At 33.8% G+C, this 27,884-nt stretch overlaps 2 protein-coding genes across 2 annotated transcripts; both read right to left on the bottom strand.

Moving 5' to 3' along the window:
* Positions 1-10,750: 10,750 nt before the first annotated feature.
* On the bottom strand, positions 10,751-11,480 carry LOC142618708 (uncharacterized). The gene has a single exon (XM_075791699.1). It carries the CDS (start codon positions 11,392-11,394, stop codon positions 11,014-11,016), a length of 381 nt encoding a protein of 126 aa, XP_075647814.1. The 5' UTR covers positions 11,395-11,480; the 3' UTR covers positions 10,751-11,013.
* Positions 11,481-12,859: 1,379 nt separating this feature from the next.
* Positions 12,860-13,657, bottom strand: LOC142618709 (uncharacterized). Its single transcript, XM_075791700.1, has one exon. The coding sequence runs from the start codon at positions 13,568-13,570 to the stop codon at positions 13,139-13,141; it is 432 nt and encodes a 143-aa protein (XP_075647815.1). The 5' UTR covers positions 13,571-13,657; the 3' UTR covers positions 12,860-13,138.
* Positions 13,658-27,884: the final 14,227 nt, after the last annotated feature.

Raw genomic sequence — 27,884 nt, forward strand, 5'->3', positions numbered from 1 at the left:
CTGTCTGAGAATCTGTCAAGTCTTTTTTTACGCATGCTGGTAAATAGTAGTGATAAATATCTGTCTGTCCGTCTATCTGTGTTTGTCTACACTATCTTGGACTGTCTTGGATAAATATCTGTCTATCTGTACCTATCTTGGACTGTCTTTTGGCAGGGTACTATTCACGCATGCTAGTAAATAGTGATCTATCATGATTCTATCATTTTGTCTTTTTATCATATATCATAGGGATCCTGAGAATCTTGAAATAATTTTGGATGAGTCTTGTAATTTGGAGATGAGGATTCCATTACTGTGTCATCTTCATCATCCGAAATCTGTGATGCGGCTTCAAGTAGTTTTTTAAGTTGTTTTCTATCTGATACAAAGGCGAGTTGGCACTGAACTTGACTTTTTTCCAAAAGAAAATGAGAATTAGAGGATTTTTTTTTCTGTAATTCTTGGCAGATATGATCAAAATTAAACTTATTCCACCACTTTAATGAAAACTTTCTGGTAAGCATAGGAAAAGGATACTGAAGATGTTTTTCTATCTTGTATTCCCATCTGATAATCCACAGAAGATTTGAAAACCTGTAAAAGAACTGTAGAAGATGAGGAAAGTCCTTTAGATGAGGAATGCCTGGTTCTTTCTTGAAAATCTCATAAGCTTGTAGGAGATCAGGAGGAAGAATCCTAGCTTTTGGACCATAGGAATTCCACCAGTCAATGAACCATCTTGGTATCATTATATCTTTCTATACATACCAAAACGGAAAAACCAAGTGTGTCTATAAATATTATTTTAGAGTAGGAGGATCCTATCCCAGGCTTCCATATAATCATAGTAATTATAAAACTGGGGTTCAAATTGTACTAAAATGTTCCTAGTAATCCAAGGTTGTGCTTTCCATTGAGAGGGGGTGAGAATCTGTTTTATGACTACTTTAGAGTAGCCAATTCTTTTGGGGTCTTGGGAGCAAGGCATATGTGTTAGTACTATTGAGTTTGTATCAACTAAAAATAAAATGTTTGGGTCTTAAAGGTTTCTGTCTTAGGGTGTTCCCATCCCAAGGGTACAAGCTATCTGACTAGAGAAAGGGTATCTATTATGTGCTGGTATTCTGGTTCAATCCATAGAATAAAATTCCAAGAGTCTTTCGAGAGTTCAATATTGTGGTCTTCTTTTGGTGTTGGGGCTTCTTGAGAGGTAAAGGATGAGAATTTGTATTTTGGTTGACTGGAGGGAGAGGCTAAAGGGGGAAAAAAGGCTGCTACTATATTAAATGGTGTTTTTAAGGGAGGAGTTGAAGTTGAGGGCATGGCATATGACTGTTTGGTTGTTGGATTAGAAGTTGGGGAAAGTGGGCTGAAAGGGTTTGGGCTACATATCACTTGGGGTTTGGTTGAAGAAGTAGTGGGTGAAGTGAAGGAAGGGGAAGGAAGAAATCTGCTAGGGGGAATAGGAGTAGCAACATAGGACTGTCTGGTTCTGGGTTTTGGGGAGTTGCTATTTTTTGAAGGGGAACTCATCTTTCCTGTAAGAATTCACGGGTTAAAAAATCAGGAATTGAATTAGATTCTCCTTTAATATATTCAATGTCAAAGTCAAAAACACTTAAAATGGCTTGCCATCTAGCAAAACTTTGTTTAGAAACGAGATTTTGAACATCTTTTTGTAGAACTTCTTTAGCACTTTTACAATCAACTCTGATTAAAGACTTTTTATTAAAAAGATCATTTTGGAATTTTGAAACACATAATATAATAGATAAAATTTCTTTTTTAATAGTGCTGTAATTCTGCTGGGTAACTGACCAAGAGCCAGAATGGAATCTAACAATTTGTTCGTTAGCATCCTCTTTTGCTACCTGTTTTAAGATTCCACCATAACCTATATCAGAAGCATCCGTTTCAATAATCTTGAAGGCGTGGGGTGAAGGAATAATAATGCAAGGGAGTTGTTTAACATATTTTTTAATCTGTCGAACTATCATAGTATGTTTATTTGTCCATGCAAGAGGATTCTTTTCAAGCCTTTATAATAGAGATCTACATAACTTTCTTAATCCTTGAAAATAATCTGAAACGTAATTTAGACTGCCAAGAAATCTTTGTAACTGATTTTTGTCTTTTATCTCATCTGGAAATTTATCTGCAAATTGAATGGCTCTGTCAATAGGACTTAGGGTTCCCTTATGAATATTATGTCCTAAAAATCGGATTTTGTCTTGAAACAAATTTCTCTTAGTGGCTGAGACAACTAATCCGTTGTGTTTAATTATTTTGACAAATATATCTAAATGTTTCCAATGGTCATCAATTGATTTAGAAAAGATTAAAGCATCATCTATATAGACAATTGAAAATTCTATAAAGGGTGTAAATATATCATTCATTATATTTTGAAATTCACTAGGTGCATTCTTTAGACCAAAAGGCATAACATTCTATTCATAATGACCAAAAGGAACTGTAAAAGCAGTTTTGTATCTATCTTTCTCATCTATCTATATCTGCCAAAATCCACTTTTCATATCAAACTTAGAAAATATAGTTGCTTCATGAAGTCTGTCAAGCAAATCTTTTTATTAGGAATAGGATATCTTATCCATTGTAATGCTTTATTTAAAGGTTTATAATTTATAACTAATCTTGGAACTCCTCGTTTCAATTCTGCCTGTTTATTGACATAAAAAGCAGTACAGCTCCAAGGAGACTTGCTTTTCCGAATTAAACCTTTATTCAAAAGATCTTCAATTTCTTTCTTACAATGTTCTAATAACTCATTATTTATTTGTATTGGTCTAGCTTTAGTAGGTATTTGTCTTTCATTAAAATCTTTTTCATAAGGTAATTGTACTATATATCGTTGTGTATGCCAAAAGGTAGTAGGGAGATTAGAACAAATTTCTATCTCAATCTGTTGTTTGAATAATTGTATTTTATGCTTCAATATGGGGTATGTCAATTGCTGAGCAATTCTTTCATATATTATTTTTGCCTTTAAAGATAACAAATGTCTATCTTTTCTGTAAATCCTTTCTTTGTCAATTTCCTTTATTATGGAGATATTATCAAGCGAGTAAACTTCTTTCGGGATTGGTGGTAGAATGAACTTAAAAAGTATGTCTTTTCCTAGCACAGTAGTTTTAATTCCTTCTTCTACTGTTAAAAAGGGGTAAAGTAAAGTCATAAATGGATTACCTAGAATAATCTTAGAAGAAAGATCTTTAATTAAAACAAAAACAGTTTCAAAACATACTCCGTTATTACATATGTGAACCTTAGGTATTTTGTAATTAATTATAAGTTTTTCTCCATTAGCCTGAGTTAATTTTTCAGATGACTTTTCATAATACTTTAAAGGTATTAGTCCTTCTTGTATACAGTTCATATCAGCACTTGAGTCTATTAAAGCAATTTCTATCAAAGAGAGCTCTTTATTAATTACTAAAGTGATTTCTGTATACCATTTTTGAAAGATTACTCTATCAATTAAGCTTAAGAAATTATGTCTACTATCTGAAACATCATTTTCTAGAGCATCTTTGTCTAATAAAGGAGGGTCTATCATGGGTTTAGGAAATTCTTTCAGATTTATTATTTCTGTAATATTTTGTTCATTTATGTCTATGGAATTAATTTCTTTAATTTCTTGTTTTACCATTTTTGCTTCTGTCATTAAGTCTTGTAAAGTTACTAGTTTTACATCTTTTCCATCTTATGTCATTTTTGTCTTTTCTTTCTTGGCTTTTTCTTGTTTTCTACAGTCCGTAACATAGTGTCCATATTTTCTACACTTAATACAAACAATAGGTATATCTATAGAATCTTTTAAACTTAGTAAATAATCTTTCTTATCTTTTAAATGATTAGGTAGATTATCTATTAATTTCATTATTATGTCTTTTTGTTTTCTTTTTCTTTTATTAACTTTAAGTGGGTTTGTTGATTTTACTCCTTCTTTTTCCCTTACTTGGTCTATCTCTCTTTGCTTAACATTAAATATTTCTATTAATTCGTTTATTATGTCTTTCTCAAACTCTAATTTATTAATTTGTTTAACAATTTTATTATGTCAGTCACATTGTTTTTTAGTATGTCCATATTCTTTACATTTATGACAAATAATATTTCTTGTATGTCTATCATCTCTCTCAGTGTCTGATAACTCAGTAGTATTTAAAACTGCTATGCCTCTTTTTCTGTCTATATCTAAAGGTGAATTTAAAAGTTCTATCTTTTTAGCTAATTTTGTCAAACTATCATTATGGGTATATATGATAGATCTTTCAATTGCTTTTATTCTTTTTATCTATTTTTTCCTTTAAACTTTCATTATTATTATTTTTATTTTTATTCCTTCCTTTGTTGACTTCATCAAAACTATCACTATTATGTCTTTCTTTTTCTATTTCCTTTTTTGACATGTGTTTTCCTATATCTCTTTCTATATGTAGTTCTTCTCATGAAGTTCCTATGCCTTCTAGCTTTAGGGTGTTGACATTTTGTCTTTCAATTATTTCTTTTACTATGCCTTCATTCATTATTTCTAGTTTGTCATGCACTATTGTATTATGACTATCTTCTTTGTCTTCCATAAAAGTTGGCTTAGAGTCTTTCAAATCTTGTTTTTTGCTATCTTTCTCATCCATCTTTTTACGTATAGGTTGTAATGAATTAGCTTCTTTATTATTTTGCCTTTTCATTCTTTCTATCATTTCTTTTACTATCCCTTTCTTTAATATTCTTTTATCTTCCATACGTGTTGTTCTTTCCCAAATCAAGAGATCTTTCATATTATCTTTTTTCTTTCATTTTCTTATATCTTGAAGCCTTTTCTCCTTAAGTCATTTTCTTTGTCTTTATATGTTATAGATATAGGTCTATCAGTAGCTTTTGGATTTTGAAAACTATTGCTATCATCACATATTAAGCTATCTTTTCTAGTGTTTTTTATATCTATAAGATTTATTGATATTTCGGTACTTGTAAAATTATTTTGCTGCCTATTATACCAGTTATCTGTCATGGTTTTTGTTAAAGATGATCTATGATGGGGTTCAAATTCTCTTTCTTTTTCTAAAGGTGAGTTTAAAGCTGTCATAGAGGTCCAAAAAATTGTCTATTCTATTATTTCTTTCATTTTTTCTTATTACAGTAGTGGGTCTATCTATAGCTTCTAAAAATTCTAATTTTTTTTATTAATTCTATGTAAAAAACTATTATTATGTCTATCAATCTGTCTGTTGATTTTATCTCCTATTGATGCTCTCCAATTATTAGTGTTGCTATAGTTATAATTATAATTATCCAGATCACTATCAGAATCAGAATCTCTGTTTCATAATCCATATCATCATTTAACCAATTATTGTCTATATCTCTGATGCTATAACCTTCATCATAATCTATATCTTCCTAGTCCATGTTTCTAATTAGTGTGTGCCTAACCTAAGTGTCAACAAGCAAACAGATAATGAACTGATAAACGTATTTATTTTATTTCCAAGCAATTAATAATTATTGGCATAACTATTACTAATCATTGGTTTCCTTGCTATCGGGACCACCTCCTCAGGAAACTCCATTGCGGGACCACCCAAACACACGCCTGTCCGTCGGCTAACAAAACGGGCTGACCAATGCGAAACTATGGTTTGCCAATGAGTCTTAAGGCTAACCTACACTACCAAGGAGCAAGTAGTGGCTATGTAGTAATATAAGTTCCTAGTAACTTCTTAATTGCAGAGAAATAAAACTCATAATAATAATAATAATAATAATAATAATAATAATAATAATAATAATAATAATAATAATAATTTATTCATGAACTCACAAATATATAATTATTTTAACTACTTTAATTGAATAATTATTTAGATATTTTTGATTGCATGTATTATTAAATTCTTCTTCTTTCAAATTTTTTTTTTTTTAATTTGTGAAGAGCACTTAATCACACTCTTGCATTGACAAAGAGAAAATGCATGACATTGTTATATGCATCGATAAAGTGATACATGTCATCATTTTTGTGTATTCCCATTTATAGGATCTAATTTTTATAATATCTTTATGTGACTGGGTTAAAATTACATTCAATGTAACTTTAAATGATGTTATATCACTCAATATATTTTAATTGAATGAGAATTTTGACAAATCTATCGTTAGATTATATTGTCTTCGTATATTCTTCATACTTTGAAAATTTCAAGATAATCATAGATCATTAATTATGTCATCAATTAATTGTTTAAATTTAAGTTTTTATAATTCAAAATAATGTATAAAAGATGAATTTATGGATCGAATGATAAATTATATCTGATTGGCATGGCATACAAGTTAAAAACATATAGAATATGTAAATTAACAATAGGATTTTTAAAATATGAATTCAACAAGAAGTTATTAAGTAATGTAACATTGCTTACACTGTTAAAACTTTAAGCAATGTTAATTTATAAAAAACTGTTAATTTATTGTATCACAATTAAAAAAAAAAAAATCATGTCAAGTAACAAAATATTTTTATGAACAATTGCATCTTCTACCAAATGATATTCCTACCATTTTTTTTTAAATTAGCAAAATATAAAAATGAACATTAATAGTATCTTAATTTTGTAGGAATTTTAATATGCATCAAATTATGTTTATCTTTAAATGTATTCATTCATATTTGTTGGCTTCCAAACTAGTTTTCAAGAGTATTGTGATATGCAAGCAATCAACAAAAAAGGTAGGAGAATGCGAAAGATTATTGAAGGCTAAGTGTTGGTTAGACCTTAGAAGCTAACTGAATCGAATGCAACCCTTTAAAAGAGAATCATTGTTGGAAGCAGAATTGTAGGGCTATTCATAGAATCAGAATTGGAGCATCAACTGCGGAAGCCTCCAACTAACTCCGCACATGGCTTGCTACCAGTTACTACATGTCCTTAAAAGCCTACCCACTCTCAAAGAATATTGTTTATATGGAAATTAATTTAAACTATCTATCTTAAACCCTACATTGGATCGAGCACCCTTGTGGCTTTTACTCTCTAGCAATTGAAAAGTACTACGTCTACAATATTTTCACAACAAATTATATGTGGTAAGTTGTTATCGGTTTTAATTTAAACTTAAAAATTATATTATTTTTTTGCCCACTAATAACAACCCATAACAATCTCTATGAAACTATTGTAAAAATATTGTGGACATAACATTTTTTCAAAATATTATAGCTAGCTAGGAATGCTTTCATATTCCAATCCACGTGAAGTTAAGTTACGTCTCGCTTACATTGCATTTTTATGGAATAGTTCATCTTGCTAATTAATAAAATTTTGTTTTACAATAAAAACTTCAATGGAAGGGAATGAAATTCTGTATTACAATTAATCAAATACTCCAATGGAAGGAAAACCACGTACAAATTAATCGTTTTATCTATTGAAATCCTTCAATAAATTAAAATTTTTTGGAAGTGTGAAAATCCAGGCAGAGCAGGGGCGAGAGGAGAGGGATAGAAAGGGGCATTAATGAAAAATGGATAAAATGTTTTTCTTTCCATGCATGTTGATGTAGGGTATGCTACAAATAATACGGCCAACTAGACTCTCAATTGTGTGGCTAAGCTTGGGCTAATTAGGGATATCATTTTGCAGTCGGATTCGGCTCTTATCCTTCCTATCATTACTAACTACAATTAATTAATGGACAGTGAATCCACATCATGTGCTCCGAGAGACTAATAAATTGCTATGCCTTCATTTTGCTTTTCAATGTTTTAATTTGTATATGATAATTAATATATATAGGCTTGGGATCATACAGAGATTTTTCCCGTACTACTAGTGAACCTCTGTTTATATGCCAAAATCGACTTGATTCAGCTCAATCCGCCAGTTAGGCTAGTTTTTAGGGGTTGGTGAGTTGGGTTGGGTTGTAGAATTTGTTTTTACAATAGATTGGGTTGGGTTCAGGTCATAAAATTCAAAAACCTGCCTAACCCAACCCGACTCACCTATATTTAATATAAATATAAGTTTAAAATTAAATATATTATACAATTTTGTTGTTTACTTTTTACACATCTTCCTAAATAAAACCTAAACCCTAAGTTCTCCTCATGTAGGGTTTAGGTTGGTTTGATGTTATGCTTAGGATTATTTGGTTATAAATTTGCTCTTATTTGTGATGATGGTGTTTTAATTATCAATTTAATATTAATAATAGTAATTAAAAAATAATGTCAAAAACCCATAGGTCTAACCCGATTAACGTGGATTGGATTGAGTTGGGTTAAATCTCTATGATGAGTTGGGTTGAGTTTGATTTTTTTTAACTCGTCTTGATGGGTTGAGTTGAAAAGTCTTTTAACCCAACTCATGCACACTCTTACATTTAATTATGTCACTTCAAATTTTTGTTAGATAAGAATTAATACATACACAACAAATTTTATTATTTTTAAGGTAATAAATTATATAACATTACTTTCAATTTTACTATTCACTAATTACAATTTATTTTTTAAAAATTGTGAAATTTATTATGCTACCCATAAATTCATGTACAGATGGGAGATAAATACAGTGGTCTCCACGGTGTTTGAAGATCGAGCTTGAGTGCTGCAATATTATCTTTGACTGAATAATTCCCACCTAAACAAATGAATGTGAAACCTAACACCTAAGCTGTGGAGTATTGTAGTAACATTTTGATTGGGTGGCATCTCTTGAGTCTTTACTACTGACACTGCAGAGTATTGAATTCATGAGCAGACCTAGCTGCCATTGCCATTGCCATTGCCACTGCCAGAGCTAGAAAATTAGACATGGCAGTCCTGCTGCCTATTTTAAGTAACAGTGGGTCACCTCATTAAATGCCATTTTTACCAAACATCATAATAACATCTGTCAAGCACAACGTGTTGCATCTTCTTGCATTTTATGAGATGAGATGGAGATCTCATAAACTTTGTCAGGTGAAAGAGATATGTGCATCACTTTAAGGGGTCGGCTAGCTCTTTCAAGCTTGGTGCTACGTTATTTCAGGGTCGGATAACACTGAAATCAAGTGTGATAGCAACTAGCAAGTAGCAAGAGTCCTTAACTCGAGGAATTTGTGGCACCTCAAACCCCAACCAGATCGTGTAATTGAAAGAAAATATATATATTACCCAAATGGAGGAGTAAAAGTAAAAGGCTAGCTCAATGTAATCAACAAGAATGTATGTGGTGAAGGTGCTTTATTAATATATCCAAGGTTTTTGGTGCAACCATTTACAGTCATATTATTGTCTTATCTGAATTTACTGATCTACAGCTTCGTTTAATTTATTAGTATGTTGGTTTTTGGCCATCTGTTTCAATTTTTGTCCTACGGAAGGTGTAATCTTAATTTTGTTTCCTTAAATGAGTTTGGTATGGAATTAGTTGTCACATTAAATGTGTCGGATAGAGAAGATATAAAAGAGTATTTAATATATATAAATCTCAAAGAATTTGGTGTAGCTGTGTAGCCCCATGCTTTTTTTTTTTTGATAGGATGTGTAGCCCCATGTTGCTAGCTACTATTAGGCAAGATTAAAGTTTAAATTTTAAATGTTTAAGAACTTAAAAAAAAAAAGTCTTAATTATCAAAAATTAAAATTAATTAAGATTTGGATGTTATAAGTGTGTGTATATATATATAAATAGGTCTCCAAAATTTGAGACATCCTTGTATAAGCATTATTTATTTAAGATTTGGATCTACTACCATTTCTTTAATGCAATGGATAGAAAATTGCATGTGATAGTATTTTTAAATTTAAATTTAAATTTTTTTGGTTGCTTTTACTCTTTTTAATAATTTTTTGGTTGATATGTAGTTGATTTTTTTTTTACTAAATTTTATAATGTTTTCCCTTTCAATTTACGAAATCAAACAGTACTTTAGAAAATCTTTTTGAAATTTAGTTTTCATAATATTTAAATATGAAAATACTCGTTTCATATTTTTAACAAGAATTGAAAAAGTACATATAAGTACAACAATTTGAAAAACAAGTTGATAGGCCATTGGCGTTCAATTAAATATCAACCATTTGTCACAATTCAAGGGAAAAAAACGATGATATATGGATAAAATAAATGTGTGCTTTAGATCTACCACCATTTCGATCAAAATTTCGAGAATAAATATGAATACACACATACAAGTCTCTTATTTCTCGGCTTGTCCTTTTTTATATGAATGAAAAACAAAATTTTCCAAATACAAAATGGTGTATTTTATATACAAAGGAGTGTTACAGGGCAGGGAAAAGGTCCCTCTTGGCTCTAAAGTAAGCCCGTCTCTAATTAAAAGCTCTTAATTACTTTCCAAGATATTAGAATTAATTTACTACTTATTAACATATAATTAAAAATGCGTTTTGTAATAATCAATAAAATTGATAATACGTTCCACCATTTTGGAGTTGCATTTAAACTTTAAACTTTTTAGCCTGCATGCGCACGTTTGTCGTGATTACTCCATTTGTTTTAAAGGATTTTTATTTTATTTTTATTATATTTAAAATATTTTAGAGTATTTCTTCTAAAATTAACAATACTTCGGCTCCCAAAAAATAAAATCTTGGTACGTTATTGCCTGTAAATTAAAAATAAATCTCTGAGAGTAGACGTGAGGCTGAATTAACCTGTAGGGATCGCTTTCTGAATCAACATTGCCAATTTGCCACTGACTGGGAAAAAAAAAAACCAACGAAGATAGAAAATGTCACACAAAGCAATGTATTCCGATAATGTTTGAATCCGAAACGTTACAACGCCATACAAACCTAAGTAACTCAAAGACTACAAATGGAAACACCTTTCAAACTATTATTTCTGACTACGTTACGTAGACATAAGGAAACACAACAAAGTACTAAAAAACATGTTCTCACACAAGACACAACTCACTTAACTGCCAAAATACTAACAATAAGTTAAAAACACTAGCAGATCGTAAGCTCAACTCAAAAGCCAAACTTCTAGCTCAAGGGAATGGAAGAGCACCGTTTCCACCTCCAGCGCCCCCACCGGCTCCACCGCCAACACCACCACCAAGACCACCCAAACCACCAAGACCACCGAGTCCACCTAAGCCAGATCCACCTCCAAGACCACCACCTAAGCCAGATCCACCTCCAAGTCCTCCACCTAAGCCACCTCCACCTCCAAGTCCACCACCAATCCCAGCAGCTCCTCCAACTCCACCAAAGGGAAGTCCATTACCGCCAAGTCCGGAATAGCCGCCAACCCCACCGAATGAGACGAAGTTCTTTTGGTCGTCGAGGCCAGCATCACTTGGCACAGATCTTGCTGTAGTGTGGACTACAGCAAGAGCAAGAATCACCATGATGCACAATCTTGTCATCTCTCTTCCTCTCTCAATCACAATCACTCTCTCACACACTCTCTCTCTCTCTCTCTCTTTACTGTCGCTCTGTTTAGACTGATGAAACCACACTGCTGGGGGTCACCTTTTATAGGGCAAAAGAGAAGTGGGTGACAGTTGGGAGTAGTAAGTGACGTTAAATGCGAGTTCAGAAGTTTGCTGTCCATGGCCGAGATTTTAGGGTCATCATCACAATATATTCAAGAATAAGCTTTGGAACCTTGTTTAGAGATGTTATACTCTCATCATCACAATATCTAAAAAGCAAAAATGGAAGTTTTTTTTTTATTTTTTATTTTTTGGTGAAAGCAAAAATGAAAGTTGTAACTTCGGTTTCCCTTCTCTTTGGAGAGTGTGCACTATGTGTACGTAAGGATGCGCACTAAACATTTTCCTAAATTAAAACTATAAAAATAATAGGTTATAAATAAAAAATCCAGTTAACAGTTTATCTTTAGAATATTTATTAATTGATTTTTTTATAAAATTTTTAATATTAATTTTAAGAAAAATGTAAAAAGCTGTAAAAAAAAAAAATTTAAAAATATTTCCCAAACTAATTAATGCTCTGCATTTATTAACTTTTTTTCATAAATGAAGTATTATAAATGTAATGTTAGTATCTTTCTTATAGATACTAAAACGATAAAATTTCAATTATTATATGATGTTCCTTTCAAGATTTTTGCTCTTTATCTTCATGTTAAAAAAATCAATTAATTTATAGTGTAAACAGATTTTAAATCTTAGACTTCTTATTTAATAATAAGAAATTTATCCAATTAAGCTATTTAGAACTCATATATTGTTTAGGGTTAGTCTTATGTGAAATAATGTTATATTAATTACAATTTACCATTTCAAAAAAATTACAAAATTGTATTGTGTTTTTAATTTGAAAGATAATAATATATTTATTAATATTATTAGTGTACCATTTTTGTGGAGTATATTAGAATAATTAAACTTTATTTGAAGAAAAAAAACCTAAATAAACATCATTTAATCAGCCTCAATATTTTTCTAATAAACTTTATGATTAGGTTATTGTATATACATCGAAGCTAAAAGAAGATGAATAATTTAATTTGTACCTAACACTTTCACATATACTTTACCACAATCAGGTTATTGTAACTCCTATTTAAGCCTGCATGGGCACGTTTGTCGTGATTGCTTTTATTTTTCTTTTTTATATATATAAAATATTTTAAAGTATTTCTTCTAAAGTGTTTTTGCTTTCACCATACTTCGGCTTCCAAAAAAAAAAGTCTTGCTTTCACCATACTTCGGCATGCCTGTAAATTAACAATTTGCCAATGACTGAAAAAAAGGGGCAACTTTGCTATGCATGGAAGCTCAAGCATTTTAGAGTCATGAAATGACTATCTGAATTCTTTCGTAAACATCAAAGTGAAAAAGAAGAAGAAACGAAGATAGAAAATGTCACACAACGCAATGAACGTATTTCGATAATGTTTGACTACAGAAACGTTTACAAGGCCATAAAAACCTAAGTAACTCAAAGACTACAAATGGAAGCACTTTTCAAATTATTATTTTTGAGTCTTTTGACTACGAACGTAGACATAAGTAAATACAACAAAGTACTAAGACATATCGTTCTCACACAACTAACTTAACTCCCAACATACTAAATAAGTTAAAAACACTAGTAGTCGTAGATCATAAGCTAGCTAAATTCAAATACCAAACTTCAAGCTCAAGGGAATGGAAGAACACCGGTCCCACCTCCAACGCCACCACCGGCTCCACCGCCAATACCACCACCAACACCACCCAAACCACCAATACCACCACCAACACCACCCAAACCCCCAATGCCACCAACACCACCCAAACCACCTAAGCCAGCTCCACCTCCAAGTCCTCCACCTAAGCCAACTCCACCTCCAAGTCCTCCACCTAAGCCACCTCCACCTCCACCTCCACCACCAAGTCCTCCACCAATCCCAGCAGCTCCACCAACTCCACCAAAGGGAAGTCCATTACCGCCAAGTCCGGAGTAGCCGCCAACCCCACCGAATGCGACGAAGTTCTTTTGGTCGTCGAGGCCAGCATCACTTGGCACACTTCTTGCTGTAGTGTGGACTACAGCAAGAGCAAGAATCACCACAATACACCACCTTGTCATCTTTCTTCCTCTCTCAATCACTATCACTCTCTCTCAATCTCTCTCTTTTTGCTGTCGCTCTGCTTTAGTACCTGATTAAACCACACTGCTGGGAGTCACTTCTTATAGGCCAAAAGAGAGTCGGTGACAGTTGGGAGTAATAAATGAGATTAAATGCGAGTTCAGAAGTTTGCTGTCCATGGCCAAGATGTTATGCTTATCCTCACAACGTATTCAAGCATAAGCTTTTGGACTTGTTTAGAGATGTATCATGTATGTCCTCCTTTGTACGTTGTGTTGACTAGAAGTGTAGTACGTAGGCAGCAGTTAAAACGAGGAAAAGTCTCTACAATTTTTTGCCATAACCTTAGCATAATAGAAGGTGAATGATGGAGAAGAAATAATGAATTTATGGGTAAGTAATGACTAACGTTAAAAATTTGATAAAAAGTTTGAGAAATAATTTATATGATTATAGAATTATTATTAAAATTATTATTTAAGGAGCTTCTTTTATTTGGATTCCTCATTTTTTTAGTTTAAAAATTTCCCTACAACTTTATACTTAAGTAGAAACAAAATTAAAGAATAATCCAGTAAAAATACAACTTTAACTCTCATTAAAACATTGTCCAACAAATAGAACCACTCTCCTGTTAATTTTTAAATTTCTTTATCCACTTATAAATTAAATTTTCAAAATAAAAATTATATATATATATAAATTAGATTTTTCATTTTCATGGTTCTAAAATGCCCGTATATCCCTATATTTAAATAGAGACAAAACTAAAGGACAATCCAGTAAAAATACAATTCTAACTCCTACTAAAACATTGCCTAAAAAATAGGATCACTCTCCTATTTATTTTCAAATTTCTTTGTCCACTTATAAATTAAATTTTCAAAATAAAAATTATATATATATATACACACACAAACTTATAAATTAAAATTTCAAAATAAAAATTATATATATATACAAAAACTTATACATTAAATTTTCAAAATAAAAATTATATATATATATATATATAACATACTAGCCTCTGAGCACGCGCTCACGCATGTGCTCAGAAACTCTTCTATATTTTAAGTAAATTTTAATAATTTTTTGATCTTTTACATAAAATGTACTAAAAAAAATTAAACATGTGAATTTGGGCTTACTAAACTTAGGAAGACACTTCCCAAATCCAACTCCCACAATACATTCTAACATATATTTAGATCCAAACAACATGAAATAATTACTATGAAGCACGGGTGCGGGTGCGGGTGCGGGTGCGGGTGCGGGTACGGGTGCGGGACTCGGCAATTTTTGAAAAAAGTGGGTGCGGGTGCGGCGGGACTCGGCAATTAAAAAATTATTAAAAATATTTTTATTTATATTTTCTATATATTTTTACTATTAAAATATTCTTAAAAAACATATTACTAATTTACTATGCCTTGATTCACAAAACAAAGAAAGAAAAAAGCAAGAAACACAAAACACAACACAAAACCAAAAAGAAAACACAAAAGAAGCAACAAATATTCAAAATAAAATTAAGGAAGGATAGATTTAGGGTTTTTGGATCTCATTTAGAGCCGATTTCGGCTGTTGCAACCTGATTCTCGGCATGTTTCGGCCTGTTTCGGCCGTTTCGGGCCCGTTTCGGCAGTTTCGGTCGCCGGCCGATACGGACCGATACGGCCGAAACAGCCCGATTCTGGCCGAATCGGCCCGAATCGGCGCGAGCCGGCGCCGCGTCCGCGCGAGTCGGCGCGAGTCGGCGGGAAAAATAATATGCCACGTGGCCGACGCGGCCGGACGCCGCACCGACGCGCGAGCAGCGGCGTCCCTCGCGCGTCGGCGAGTCCCGCCGCGTTGGACGCGGGTGCGGCACCTCCGGTGCCGCGTCCGTACATCCCAGAATAATTACTTCTAGAGATGATGTTGCTCTATTAGGAATGTAGACTCTATAATGAACTTTAGCAGCTGGGTTGTCAACATGAAGAGACTTCAAAATTGTGGCATATCATTTGTAGCACGGACTTCGCGTCCCCTACCCGTTGATTGCAAACTTTTATCCTGAAAACATAAAATAACGTTCATTACAAAGGCTACATACAAAAATAGTTGTTGCTATGGAGGATAGGAATGGAGGGAGAACATTATAACTACTTAATGATGATGGGTGGAAGTTTGAAGTTGTGTTTGTGAGAATTTGTAGGCAGATTTTTTTAAAAGCGATAGTTCATCATAGTTTACCTTATCCAATTGTTAACTTCTTTTTATTTTTTGCTGGGAATATATATATATATATATATTTATATATATTTTATAATTTTTTTGTTGGGAATATTGGTGGTTAGTTACGGAATAAGAAATAATTTTGAACAATTAAATTTTTTTTAATAAAAATAAAAGATAATGACTAGAAGTTAAAAGTAAAGATTCAATTGAAATTAGAAAAAAAAAAATGAACTCAAATAGGTGAACGTGTACTTGGGATTTGAAGAGGTATATATGCTAAATTTTAGGAACATGGGTGAACGTGAGATTTGATTTTTTTTTTTTAATTTAGTTATTTAATTTAGGATATGTATAGTATATGTAAAAAGTGTGTGGAATATATCTAAATAGAGATAATGTATGTTAATTTTCAGGAAAAAAATGTGTCAAACTTTTGAAATTTGTTAAACCGTTTAGTGATAAAAAGTTGCAAACAATTTCATTTTGGCAATTAGGAAAAAAAAAAAAAAAGAGTACGTTTATGGGAGAGAATAAAATAGTTTTATATATATATATATATATTTTTTTTTTTAAAGAAAAAGTTGTATTAGTACTTGACTACTAATGTGAGAGTAAAATGTGGAGGTGGGAGAAAAAATGTTTTTTTTTTTAATTTAGCTAAAAATTAGGAGTTTTTAAGTTACTAATTTTACATGTCTAACCCTATTATTTAAACTATACAAACAGATGAATTTAAGGGTATTTTAGGCATAAAAATTAAGGAATCTAAATAGGGAATACCCCTTAAATAGTAGTATAAAAAAACACTTTTTTTTTTTGCTACAAAATAGAACCACTAAAAAAAAACCTCACTTATAAATTAAATTTTCAAAATAAAAATTATATATATAAAATAAAAACTTTTTTTTTTTTGCTACAAAATAGGACCGCTAAAAAAAAAAAAAAAAAGCCTCATCGTACATGCGAAACGCATGTGATGAGGGTAGTATAGATAAAGAGAATTGTCTATTGCATATATAATAGATACAATTTCTAAAAAATAATTTGAAGGTTAAAACCTTGACTTGAAGTTATGGTTCCCCTTATTTTTGGAGAGTGAGTATACTATATAAGGGATGTGTACAGACATTTTCCTAAAATAAAACTAAACATTTCATTATAATTTAAATACTTAAGTCTAGAAGAAATAATAAACTTCATAATTTTTTTCCTAACTATAAAAGTAATAGATTATAAATGAAAGATCCGGTTTTAATGAGTATCTTTAGAGAATTTGTTAATAAATTATTTTAATAAAGTTTTAATATTAGTTTTATGAGAAATATAAAAAGTTGTCAAAAAAGTTAGTTACTTTTTTCCCCATAAAAAGTTTTTAGAAACATTCTCTAAACTAATACTCTTAGGACATTCGTTATCTTCTCCCATAAAGGAAGTATAATAAATGTAATGTTAGTGTCCTTTTTTATAGATATTGGTGCGATAAAATTTTAATTTATGATGTTCACTCCAAAATTATTGTTCTAAAATTATTGTTCTTTATCATCATGCCAAAATACTAATGGTTTTTGGTGTAGGCAGAATTTAAATCCTAAATGTCTTATTTAACAATAGAAAATTTAACCAATTGAGCTACTTAAAATCCATACAATGTTTAGCGTTCAGCCTATTGGAAATAATGTTATATTAATTACAATTTATAATTTCTAAAAATTACAAAATTGCATTGTGTTTTTCAAAAAATAATAATATATTTATTATCAGTTTACCATTGTTTTTGGAGTATATTAGAATAATTGAACTTTATTCGAAGAAGAAAAAAAAGACTAAATAAACATCATTTAATCAGCCTCAACATTTTTCTAATAAAATGTATGATTTGTGGATTCCAGCTAGCTCAACTGGTAAAGTCTTTGATGGTTGAATAAGAAATCTGGGGTTTAATTCCCGCCTACACCAAAAACTGATTGGTGTCTTGGTCTAATGATATCATCAGGAGCGGATGCCATAGGTTTAAACTCTCTCTCAAAAAAAAATGTACGATTAGGTTATTGTATATGCATCGAAGTTAAGAAGAAGAATAATTCTAGTACTTAACACTTTCACACACACTTTGCTATTATTGTCTGTTACTATCACATAGACCTATCATTTTTTATCTACTACTCATAGTCTATCATATAAGATAGTTATAGCAAAGTGTGTAGTATAATATTAAAATTATTCCATGATGATAAATCTATAACAATTGAAATTGATGATGTCATCTAATAATGATATTTTATAAAGATTATACATATGTTATTGTTCTTTGATAGACACTATTATAATTGTATCTAAAATATATATAAGGTTTTAATTAATAAGCTATATACAAATAAGTTTGAGTTTTGGTTGATTTCATAATATTTTGCTTAATATTTTACCACATTAGCTTTTAAGTCCTCACAATTTTACACAGCCTCGTAATTTAGTTGATTTCTTATGTTGATTAGTTTTGTAAATGATAACTCCATAACTTTCTTTCTATTGACCCTTCTCTCTATCTCACAAACCTAGCAATTAATTGATAACACCATAACCTTCTCTCTTTATCATTCTCTTCACCTCACAAACTTAGAAATTACCTTATTCCAATCATCAGTTGGCAAAAACTGCACTTCTCAAAACTAGTGTTAGATTTGTTTCATGTAAGAAATTCGAAACATCAGAAGAAAACAATCATACCTTTAACTATTGTTGTTCAAATGATTTCTAGAGAAAGTTGCACAACCAAATATTGAATTACGAAGGAAACTTCTTGTGTATAGCTATACCTTAGAAATCCTTTGATGGAGAACACAAACATTTTAAAGCTATATTGGGGATCCTTTTGTAGAAACCCTATTTTGTAACCAAGTAATCCATCAAAGGTAAAATTGCAACTTTGAAATACTATATGAGAAAAAACGTTGTTTGAACCGTTAGATGAACAAGAATCTCACTCTAAAATATAATTGAGTTCAAAACAATCAAAATGACATATCAAATGCAATGATAGGACCATCCAATCAAAACATCATTCCACATCAAGATTCAACAGTTAGTACGTATTCTTATACTGTATAGTATAAACCATACATTTATTAGTATTTAACTCTAATTTTTCCTTAATTGAATTAATTAGATGTCAAAATCTTATTGATTTAATTTTAAGACAACAAAGCAATTAAGAATAATAAGATAAATACACAAGATAAATGACAATATTTTTTTTGTTAATAAAAGATTTCCCTCCTTAAAAAAAAATGCCAAAATTATTTGATCTCATTTTTTTGATGTACATTTTTTTTTTATGTTAACATAATATTGATGTACATTTTTTTTACACAAGATAATTGAAAATATTAACATAATATTGATGTACTTTTTTTTTACATAAGTCACATGTCCCAATTTTATTTGATCTCATTTACACACTTACTAAAAATGCCAAAATAGCATCTGATAGTGAACTAAATCTGATTATCTCCAATTCGTCCATAGTGTTGTCCAGAGGCAAAAATATTAACCCAACGTGAGAAGGTCGTCCATACTCAGGAGGTCATCTGTGGGTGTGAAGGTCGTCCATCAGGGAAGCACCTAATGGACGACCCCTTAACACTTAGAGATTTTTAGAATAAGTTTATATCTAGAAACTTATAACCTAGACCACATTCTACTATTCTGAATAATGAGCGAAATCCTCACTCATTGCTCTAACCTCCCACTATATTCTTAACTTCCAATAGCAGTTATTGAGAATAAGGTTGAGTCTTCTAACTTCTATAGCAGTTATAGAAGATAAGACTAAACTATTTAACTTCTGTAGCAGTTGTGGAAGTTAAGTCTAAACCTTCAAACTTCCACATATATTGGGGAAGTTACTAAACAAGTAACCACTCCAAAAATCCCTATATAAGGACTCATCCACATCAAATGAAAAGAAGTTTTCACTGCGCCTAAAAAGTTGGAATTCTTGAATTCTAGAGAAAAAAACTAACTTAAGCATTGGAGGGTTCTTGGCCAGTTCACCCTAGTCTCCTTTGATCTTGTGTCTTTTTCTTTTCAGGCCTTCCAAGCAATCATTAGCCCAATCAAGCCCGGAGCATTCAACCTACTGATTTTCTATGAATCATCAGTTGGCGCTGTCTACAGGAAAATGTTCAATTTGTACTCTGTAAATTATCTTCCTTAGACAAAAGGTTATATGGTCTGAACAAGGTCAATGGCCACTAGTCTAGGTCATCAGGAGAGTGGAAATGCTTCTAGTCATCCTAACTGTGATCACCAATTAGCACCTGCCATACAACCGCCTTCCATCCAACAAATGCAGTCCATGGCAGCTGTCATGGCCGAGTTAACCCGTCAGAATTAGGAGTTGACTAGGGAGATTAATCTGAGACAATGTCATGAAAGATGCATGGAAGGACAAGCCCAAAGTCAAGAAGTTAGGGAAGGAGAAGATGCTGAGCATGAGAGCCACTCAAGAGGTACCGCTTCACGAAGGCTGCCACACTTGGAGAGGGAAATGGATCAAATGAGGAAGGTCATGGATGAGATGAGGGAGAATATGAGAAGAGCGAATCCTATAGAAGAATTGGTTCATCGAACTGATTCCCCCTTCATAACTTCCATCAACAGTCATCCTTTGCCTTCCAAGTTCAAGATGCCTTCCTTGGATTCTTATGATGGAACATTCGACCCGTGTGACCACATTGCAACTTTCAAGACCATGATGCATCTTCAAGGAGTTCCTAATGAGATAATGTGTAGGGCCTTCCCAACCACCTTTAAGGGGCCAGCACGAGTGTGGTTCAGAAAAATACCTCTGAATACTGTTGGTTTTTTTAAGGAGTTGAGTAAGTTGTTCGTCAACAACTTTATCAAAGGACAAAGGCATAAACGCTCCTCGTCCAACTTCTTAACCATAGAGCAAGGGGACAATGAAAGTTTGCGGTCCTTCATTACCCGTTTCAACAGGGAAGCCTTGACAGTAGACGAGATAGACGATAAGCTGTTGTTAGCAGCCTTCTACAATGGAGTTAGGGCAGATTTATTCATACACAAGCTTTATGAACAAGAACCACAGACCATGGCTGAACTCGTCCATTCAACCCACAGCTTCATGAATGCAAAAGACACGATCATCGCCAAAAAGAGAAAGAAGGCAGAACAAATGGAAGCAGAGTTCCAATGCCATCCAGAATAAGGCCCTCGCCCAAAGAAGGCACGAACAAGAGAGAGGAATGACAGAGATAACAAAAAGGCAAGTTCGTTCTCAATACGAAATCAGCATTAAACGCCTTTAAATGTTCCGCTCGACCAAGTACTTATGCAAATCAAGGACGATCTATCCTTGAAATGGCCAGAAAAAATGAAGGGAGATCCCTACAAGCACAATAGGAACAAGTATTGCCGCTTCCACAAAGATCACCAGCATGACACGGACAAGTGTTTAAACTTGAAGCAACAGATAGGGAATCTCATCAAGCAAGAAAAATTGAGAAACTTTCTTGGACGAGATCACAAGGACGAAAAGTTGAAGGGGAAGGCAGAAGAGTCATCGCGGCCCTCACTTGGTGAAATAAGAGTTATTATTGGAGAAACCTCAACATGGCAATCTTCCAAGTCAAGGAAGACATACCTGAAGGTGGTACAAAATGTCCAACTCTCTAGATGACCCCCAAAGACGAGAGGGGGAAATGAACAAGCCATTACATTCACGGACGAGGACGCTAATAGGGTTCACAACCCACATGACGATGCAATCGTCATCACTTTGCTCATTGCTGATTATACGACTAGAAAGGTGTTGGTAGACAATGGGAGTTTGGCAGACATCTTGTATTACCCTGCCTTCCAACAAATGAGGTTTGGATGAGATCAACTCCGTCCAGTAGATTCGCCCTTGGTAGGATTTGGGGGGATGAAAGTGCAACCCCGTGGGCACCATTACATTACCTATGGTGGTAGGAGCATATCCATAATAGATAACTAAGGAAGTGAATTTCCTCATGGTGGACTGTTCATCTTCCTATAACGCTATCATTGGAAGACCAACTTTAAACAGTTGGAAGGCAGTAACATCTACCAACCACCTATCTACCAAATTTTCAACAGACTATGGGATATGACAAGTGCAAGGAAATTAGTTAGCCACTAGAGAATGCTACCTAGCTATGTGAGCATGTGCAGACCATAAGCATAGAGAAGAGAAGAGTTGTAGCAGAGCCCCCCAAAGTTCTGGAAGACATCCTTCTAGAAGAGGGTAAGAACAACTACTAAGGAAAAGATGAAGCAAGATATCGTTCAGTTCTTAAAGAAGAGCATTGATGTTTTTGCATGGAGTCATGAAGACATGCCAAGAATTGATCCAAGTGTTATTACCCATCGATTGAATGTGCACCTATCTTCCAAGCCTGTTCATTAGAAAAAGAGGGTCTTTGCTCCAGAACGAGACAATGCTATTAAGGAAGAAGTCCAAAAGTTAACCACAACAAAATTTATTCGGGAAGTTTATTACCCCGATTGGTTAGCTAACGTGGTGATGGTCGAGAAGACAAATGGCAAATGGAGGATGTGTGTAGACTTCACTGATTTGAACAAAGCTTGCCCCAAAGATAGTTATCCTTTGCCACGTATTGATCAATTGGTGGATTCAACAACAGGTCATCAATTACTAAGTTTCATGGACGCCTTCTCAGGGTATAATCAGATAAGGATGGACGAGACAGATCAAAAGAAGACATCCTTCATTACCAGTCAAGGTTTGTTTTGTTATAAGGTGATGCCCTTCGGTTTGAAGAATGCGAGGGCAATATATCAAAGGTTAGTCAATCATATGTTCCGTCCACAGATAGGATGGAATGCAGAGGTTTATGTAGACGATATGCTGGTGAAGAGCTTGGACGAGGAGAAACATCTAGACGACCTATAAGAGACCTTTGACACACTTAGACAATACAATATGAAGCTGAATCCAAGTAAGTGTTCCTTCGGGGTTTCATCAAGGAAATTTCTAGGATTTATGGTTTCACAAAGGGGAATTGAAGCAAATCCAGATAAGATCCAAGCCGTACTAAACATGAAACCACCAAAGAATGTCAAGGAAGTCCAGTCCCTCACTAGACGAGTTGCAATTCTAAACAGGTTTGTTTCAAAAACCACAGATAAATTTTTACCCTTTTTCAAAGTTCTCAAGAATGCATTTGAATGGACGGACGAGTGCTAAAAAGCCATTCAAGATCTTAAAGTCTATCTTACCACCGCTCCCCTGCTAAGTCCATCCAAACTAGGTGAGGAGTTATATTTATACTTAGCAATATCCCCACATGTGGTAAGTTCAGCATTAATCAAAGAAGAAGGGAAGGTGCAGAAGCCTGTGTATTATACAAGCCGAGCATTAAGGGGAGTAGAAGGACGATATCCAATGATGGAAAAGTTGGCTTTTGCATTAATAACGGCTTCTAGAAAGCTGGGGCATTACTTCTAGATTCATGTCATTATAGTCATGCTAGATCAACCGCTCAAGAAGGCAATGAAAAAGTTGGAAGCTACAGGACGACTGGTCCAATGAACCGTTGAGCTTAGTAAGTTTGATATCAGATACCAACCAAGAAATGCAATAAAAGCTCAAGCTCTAGCAGATTTCATTATAGAATTCACTCCAAGTCATGGTGGATTAGACAGGGTGGAAGAGGTTAAAAAATCGGTCGTCCATATGGATGGATCGTTTACACTATATGTAGGAGGAATAGGAGTTGTGTTGTAGTCTCCAAAAGGAGATAAGTTAAAGTATAAGGTTCATCTACAATATCAAACAACCAACAATAAAGTTGAGTATGAAGCCCTTCTTAAGGGGCTAGAATTGGCTAAGTCCTTAGAGGCGAAGTCAATAGTCGTCCATGGTGACTCTTAGTTGGTTATAGGTAAAGTGAATGGAAAGTGTGAAGCTAAAGAAGAACGAATGAAGAAATATCTTAATAAGGTGACATGCCTTGTTAAGAAATTTAAAGAAGCTAGTTTCATTCAAGTCCCAAGGGAAGAAAACATGGAAGCAGATGCCTTAGCCAAGGAAGCCTCGACAGATGGAACGGTGGACGAGTCTGATGAAGTCCAATACATGCCAAGTATACATGCCAAGAAGGTGAAGAAAATTGGATGACCCCAATAGTCACCTACCTAACAGATGGAAGGCTTCCAGAAGAAAGAGACCAGGCTAGAAAGCTAAGGATCAGATTAGCAAAGTACATCCTTATAGATGGGGTGTTATACAAAAAAGGCTTCTCTTAGCCTTACCTAAGTTGTTTAGCTCCAGACAAAACAAACTATGTATTGAGAGAAGTCCATGAGGGAGCATGTGGCAACCATTCAAGAGCTAGAGCACTTGTCCACAAAGTCGTCCGTGCAGGTTATTACTGACTAACCATTCAAGCAAATGCCAAGGCTTATGTGAAGGTGTGTGATCAATGTCAGACGAAGCAAACTATGTATTGAGAGAAGTCCATGAGAGAGCATATGGAAACCATTCAGGAGCTAGAGCACTCGTCCACAAGGTCGTCCATGCAGGTTATTCTGGCCAACCATTCAAGCAAATGCCAAGGCTTATGTGAAGGTGTGCGATCAATGTCAACGATTCAGTAACGACCCTAGACAACCGTTGGAGTACCTTACCTCAATGATGGCTTCATGGCCGTTTGCACAATGGGGATTTGATATTTTGGGTCCCTTTCCAATTGGAACCAAGCAGATGAAGTTTTTAGTAGTAGGGATTGATTATCTCACTAAATGAGTGGAAGCTGAACCCTTAGCAAAAATCACACAGCAAAATGTCAAAATCTTTGTCTAGAAAAGCATTGTATGCAGGTTTGGGGTACCCAGAGTACTATTTTCAGACAATGGACGACAATTTAATAACACACCCTTTAGAGAATTCTACTAGCAGCTAGGAATCAAGAATCATTATTCCTCACCCTCCCACCCACAAGTAAATGGATAAGCTGAAGTAGCAAACAGATCCTTGTTAAAGATCATCAAGACTCAGCTTGAGGGGGCAAACAGAGTATGGCCAGATGAGCTACTAGGTATACTATAGGTTTATAGGACAACTGTGAGAACCCCCACAGGAGAAACTCCTTTCAAGCTAGCCTACGAAAGTAAAGCAGTCATACCAGCAGAAGTGCACATGGCCAATCATAGGGTTATGAGGTATTAGGATGAGGAGAATGAAGAACAACTTCACCTTAACCTTGATCTTATAAAGGTAAGGATGGACGCAGAGCAAAGGACAACAAGATACAAGAGTCTTATGGCTAGACAATATGTTGCAATGGTAAAACCCAGGTGCTTCAACATTAAGGACCTCATCTTTAAAAGGGTCTCCTTGGCAACCAAAAATCCAGCCCATGGAAAGCTAGAGCCTAATTGGGAAGGACCTTATAGGGTAATCAACTGCAAAAGGTAGAAGTCATACTACTTGGAAGCTCTAGATGGATGGAAGCTAGAACACCCACGAAATGTTGAGCATTTGAGAAGATACTATCAATGAAGGGTCAGCCTAAACGAGCATCACCATGGACGAGCATCATGGACGAAGTTGAAATTATGTGTTGTTTTCCTCATATTTGCTTATGTTTATTACTACTACTGCAAGTTTTAAAATATTTTAATTCCCTAAAAGTGCATTAGTTTCTAACTTTTGCGCTATCTATGGATGAATTTGTAATGGACGAAGTCATGTTCTTAGTCTATCTATTTGTATATAAGTATTTTTCATTCCCTAAGGCACTAGCTTCTTATCATATGCCATGCTTGTGGACAATGTTTATGTTATGTATATATAGTTTGGATTCCCAATGTATATGATGTTGTGTGAATTTTTAATTCTCATGTTATCTTCATTCGAACTAGTCCATAAGATGGCTAAAGGCCTAAGACGAGTAAAATCTCTAGACGCAGGGATGTAACGTCTATAAGCTTTCCTTAGAATAAGAATTGAGCAAAGAAAAATAACCAAGGTATATTCGTCTAAGCACTAGATTAGGTAAAACCTAAGGTATATTCATCTAATTAATGGACGAGGAAAAACGTGCACGTAAAAATATTTCAAAGTCCATGGATGAATTTAACCAGCCAAACAATCCAATCTTTGGACGAGTAAATGCTGGAAACATCTTGACCAAAAGATGAATAAAGAATCGCCCAACTTATGGACGAAGAATAATGCAGGCTATAAGTCAAATATATGGACGAATAAAGCTAGCAAAAGAAACGTCATTCATAGACAAGTTATACTTGTGAAATTTAAAGAATGGTAGAAGTGTTGAGCATAAAAATTTTATTCTAACATGGACGAGCTAAATGCCTTCATGAGTGGACGGACCACACTTAAAAACCATAGAAATAACATGGACGATGTAAACAAAATTCTTTCATAAAGCATATAACATGTTCAACACCAAGTGAGAAATAAAAGCAGACATTCATTTATAAAATTAAAAAAGGGTAGACGACCACCGTCCAAAAATCTTGAATTATGTAAAGTCAATGAAGGCAATTGTATTTGTTCCTCTTCCATAAACTTGGACGAGGGAATTGTACTTAAATAATTTTGAAATAAAGCCCAAAACAACGAGCATCCTCAACAAATGTAAATAAATAAATGGATAAACCACTGGGGGTATCACCCCCAGACTTCGGGTCGTCCTTGTTGGAAGCAGAGGCGTCCTTGGCAGGCTTTGTTGAGGCGTCGTCCACAATATTGACATCCTCAGAGCTCGTTGGAAGTAGAGAACTCTCAGTGGCAATGGAAATCTTGAAGGAGTCAAAATCCATCTCAGGGTAAGTCTCCTTGGCATCAGCACAGAAGTCCTCATAGCCAGCAACATGAGTGATTGTGCACTCATGTTGGGGACTTTTTGCGACAAGGGCAAAAAATGTGAGAAAGGGCCAAATAGTGAAGACACAAGCCCAAAATGTGAGAAAGGGCCAAATAGCCAGCAGAGGCGTCTTTAGAAGTGTTTATTTGTGAAGACACAAGCCCAAAATTCCAAAAGTATAATGAACAAAGGCTAATTGTGCTTTAACAAGAGAGAAATCAAAATGCCATAACTAAAATACAAGAAAATGCAGAAAATATACACAGGTTTGAAACTTCAACCCACAGTCAGCAAGAAGAAGAAATTAAGAGAGGTTATGAGAAAGTGAGGAAAGATTCCTCTGTACCCATATTTCCACCCCTAAACTTCAGAATTATGAGAATTTGGCTAGCTAAATGGGTTTTTGCTCTAACGTTTCAGCTATCTAGGTAAAACGTGGTTGGTTTTGTTTTAAACTGAATGGAGAGTTTCATAGTAACCTTTAGGTGTCCTTAATAACTAGTTTTTAGGTTAAAAGAAGAGGCTATGTACTTACAAGGTACTAAGTTGAAGTTTGGTTCAAATTTACTTTAGTTGGGTAAAAGAGTTAGCTTGCTTTATGCATAACTTGGGAAAGATTTGACTAAGCCCCCATTGGCTCCTCATTTTTAGTTATTTCAGACTCTTGGGAGGCTCACCTAAGTGAGGGCTAGCAGCTAGAGTTGGCCAATGAAAGCCAACTATTTTTAAAGGAAAAAATGGGTTTGGGGAAAATTTTGAGCCACAGTCAACCAAAGTATTAAAGTTCATTTAGGGTGGAGATTTTAGATACAAGACATCCTCCATAAGTCTAAGATGCTACTAGTATCCATTGCTCACTTGGTAGCACGCATGAGTTGGGCTCATGCAAAAAGTTCGAAAGAAATCGACCCATACCTTCCAAACCACACTTTCTCAATTTTCCCAATATGTCACATGGACTTGGGTCATGTTTAAAAGAATAAAATATATTATAATACATGAACTATACCCACAAGAAAGTTGGGCTTGGTAGAAAATGCGTCGCGTAAATGAGTATCAACAACCACCTTTTAGAGAGAAAGTGGTCATTTCTATATCTATTTTTTTCGCTAATGCCATTTATCTGATGCTTGAAAATCTATGCATATATCTATCTATGCTTTTGTTTCCATGTGTGGTAAGTCTTGGGGGGAATGAA

Source organism: Castanea sativa, chromosome 12, assembly GCF_040712315.1.
Source record: "Castanea sativa cultivar Marrone di Chiusa Pesio chromosome 12, ASM4071231v1".
Lineage (NCBI taxonomy): Eukaryota > Viridiplantae > Streptophyta > Magnoliopsida > Fagales > Fagaceae > Castanea > Castanea sativa.

Excerpts from the sequence above, each read along its gene's own strand:
- LOC142618708 (XM_075791699.1), bottom strand. The coding sequence starts at position 11,394 with ATGACAAGATTGTGCATCATGGTGATTCTTGCTCTTGCTGTAGTCCAC.
- LOC142618709 (XM_075791700.1), bottom strand. The coding sequence starts at position 13,570 with ATGACAAGGTGGTGTATTGTGGTGATTCTTGCTCTTGCTGTAGTCCAC.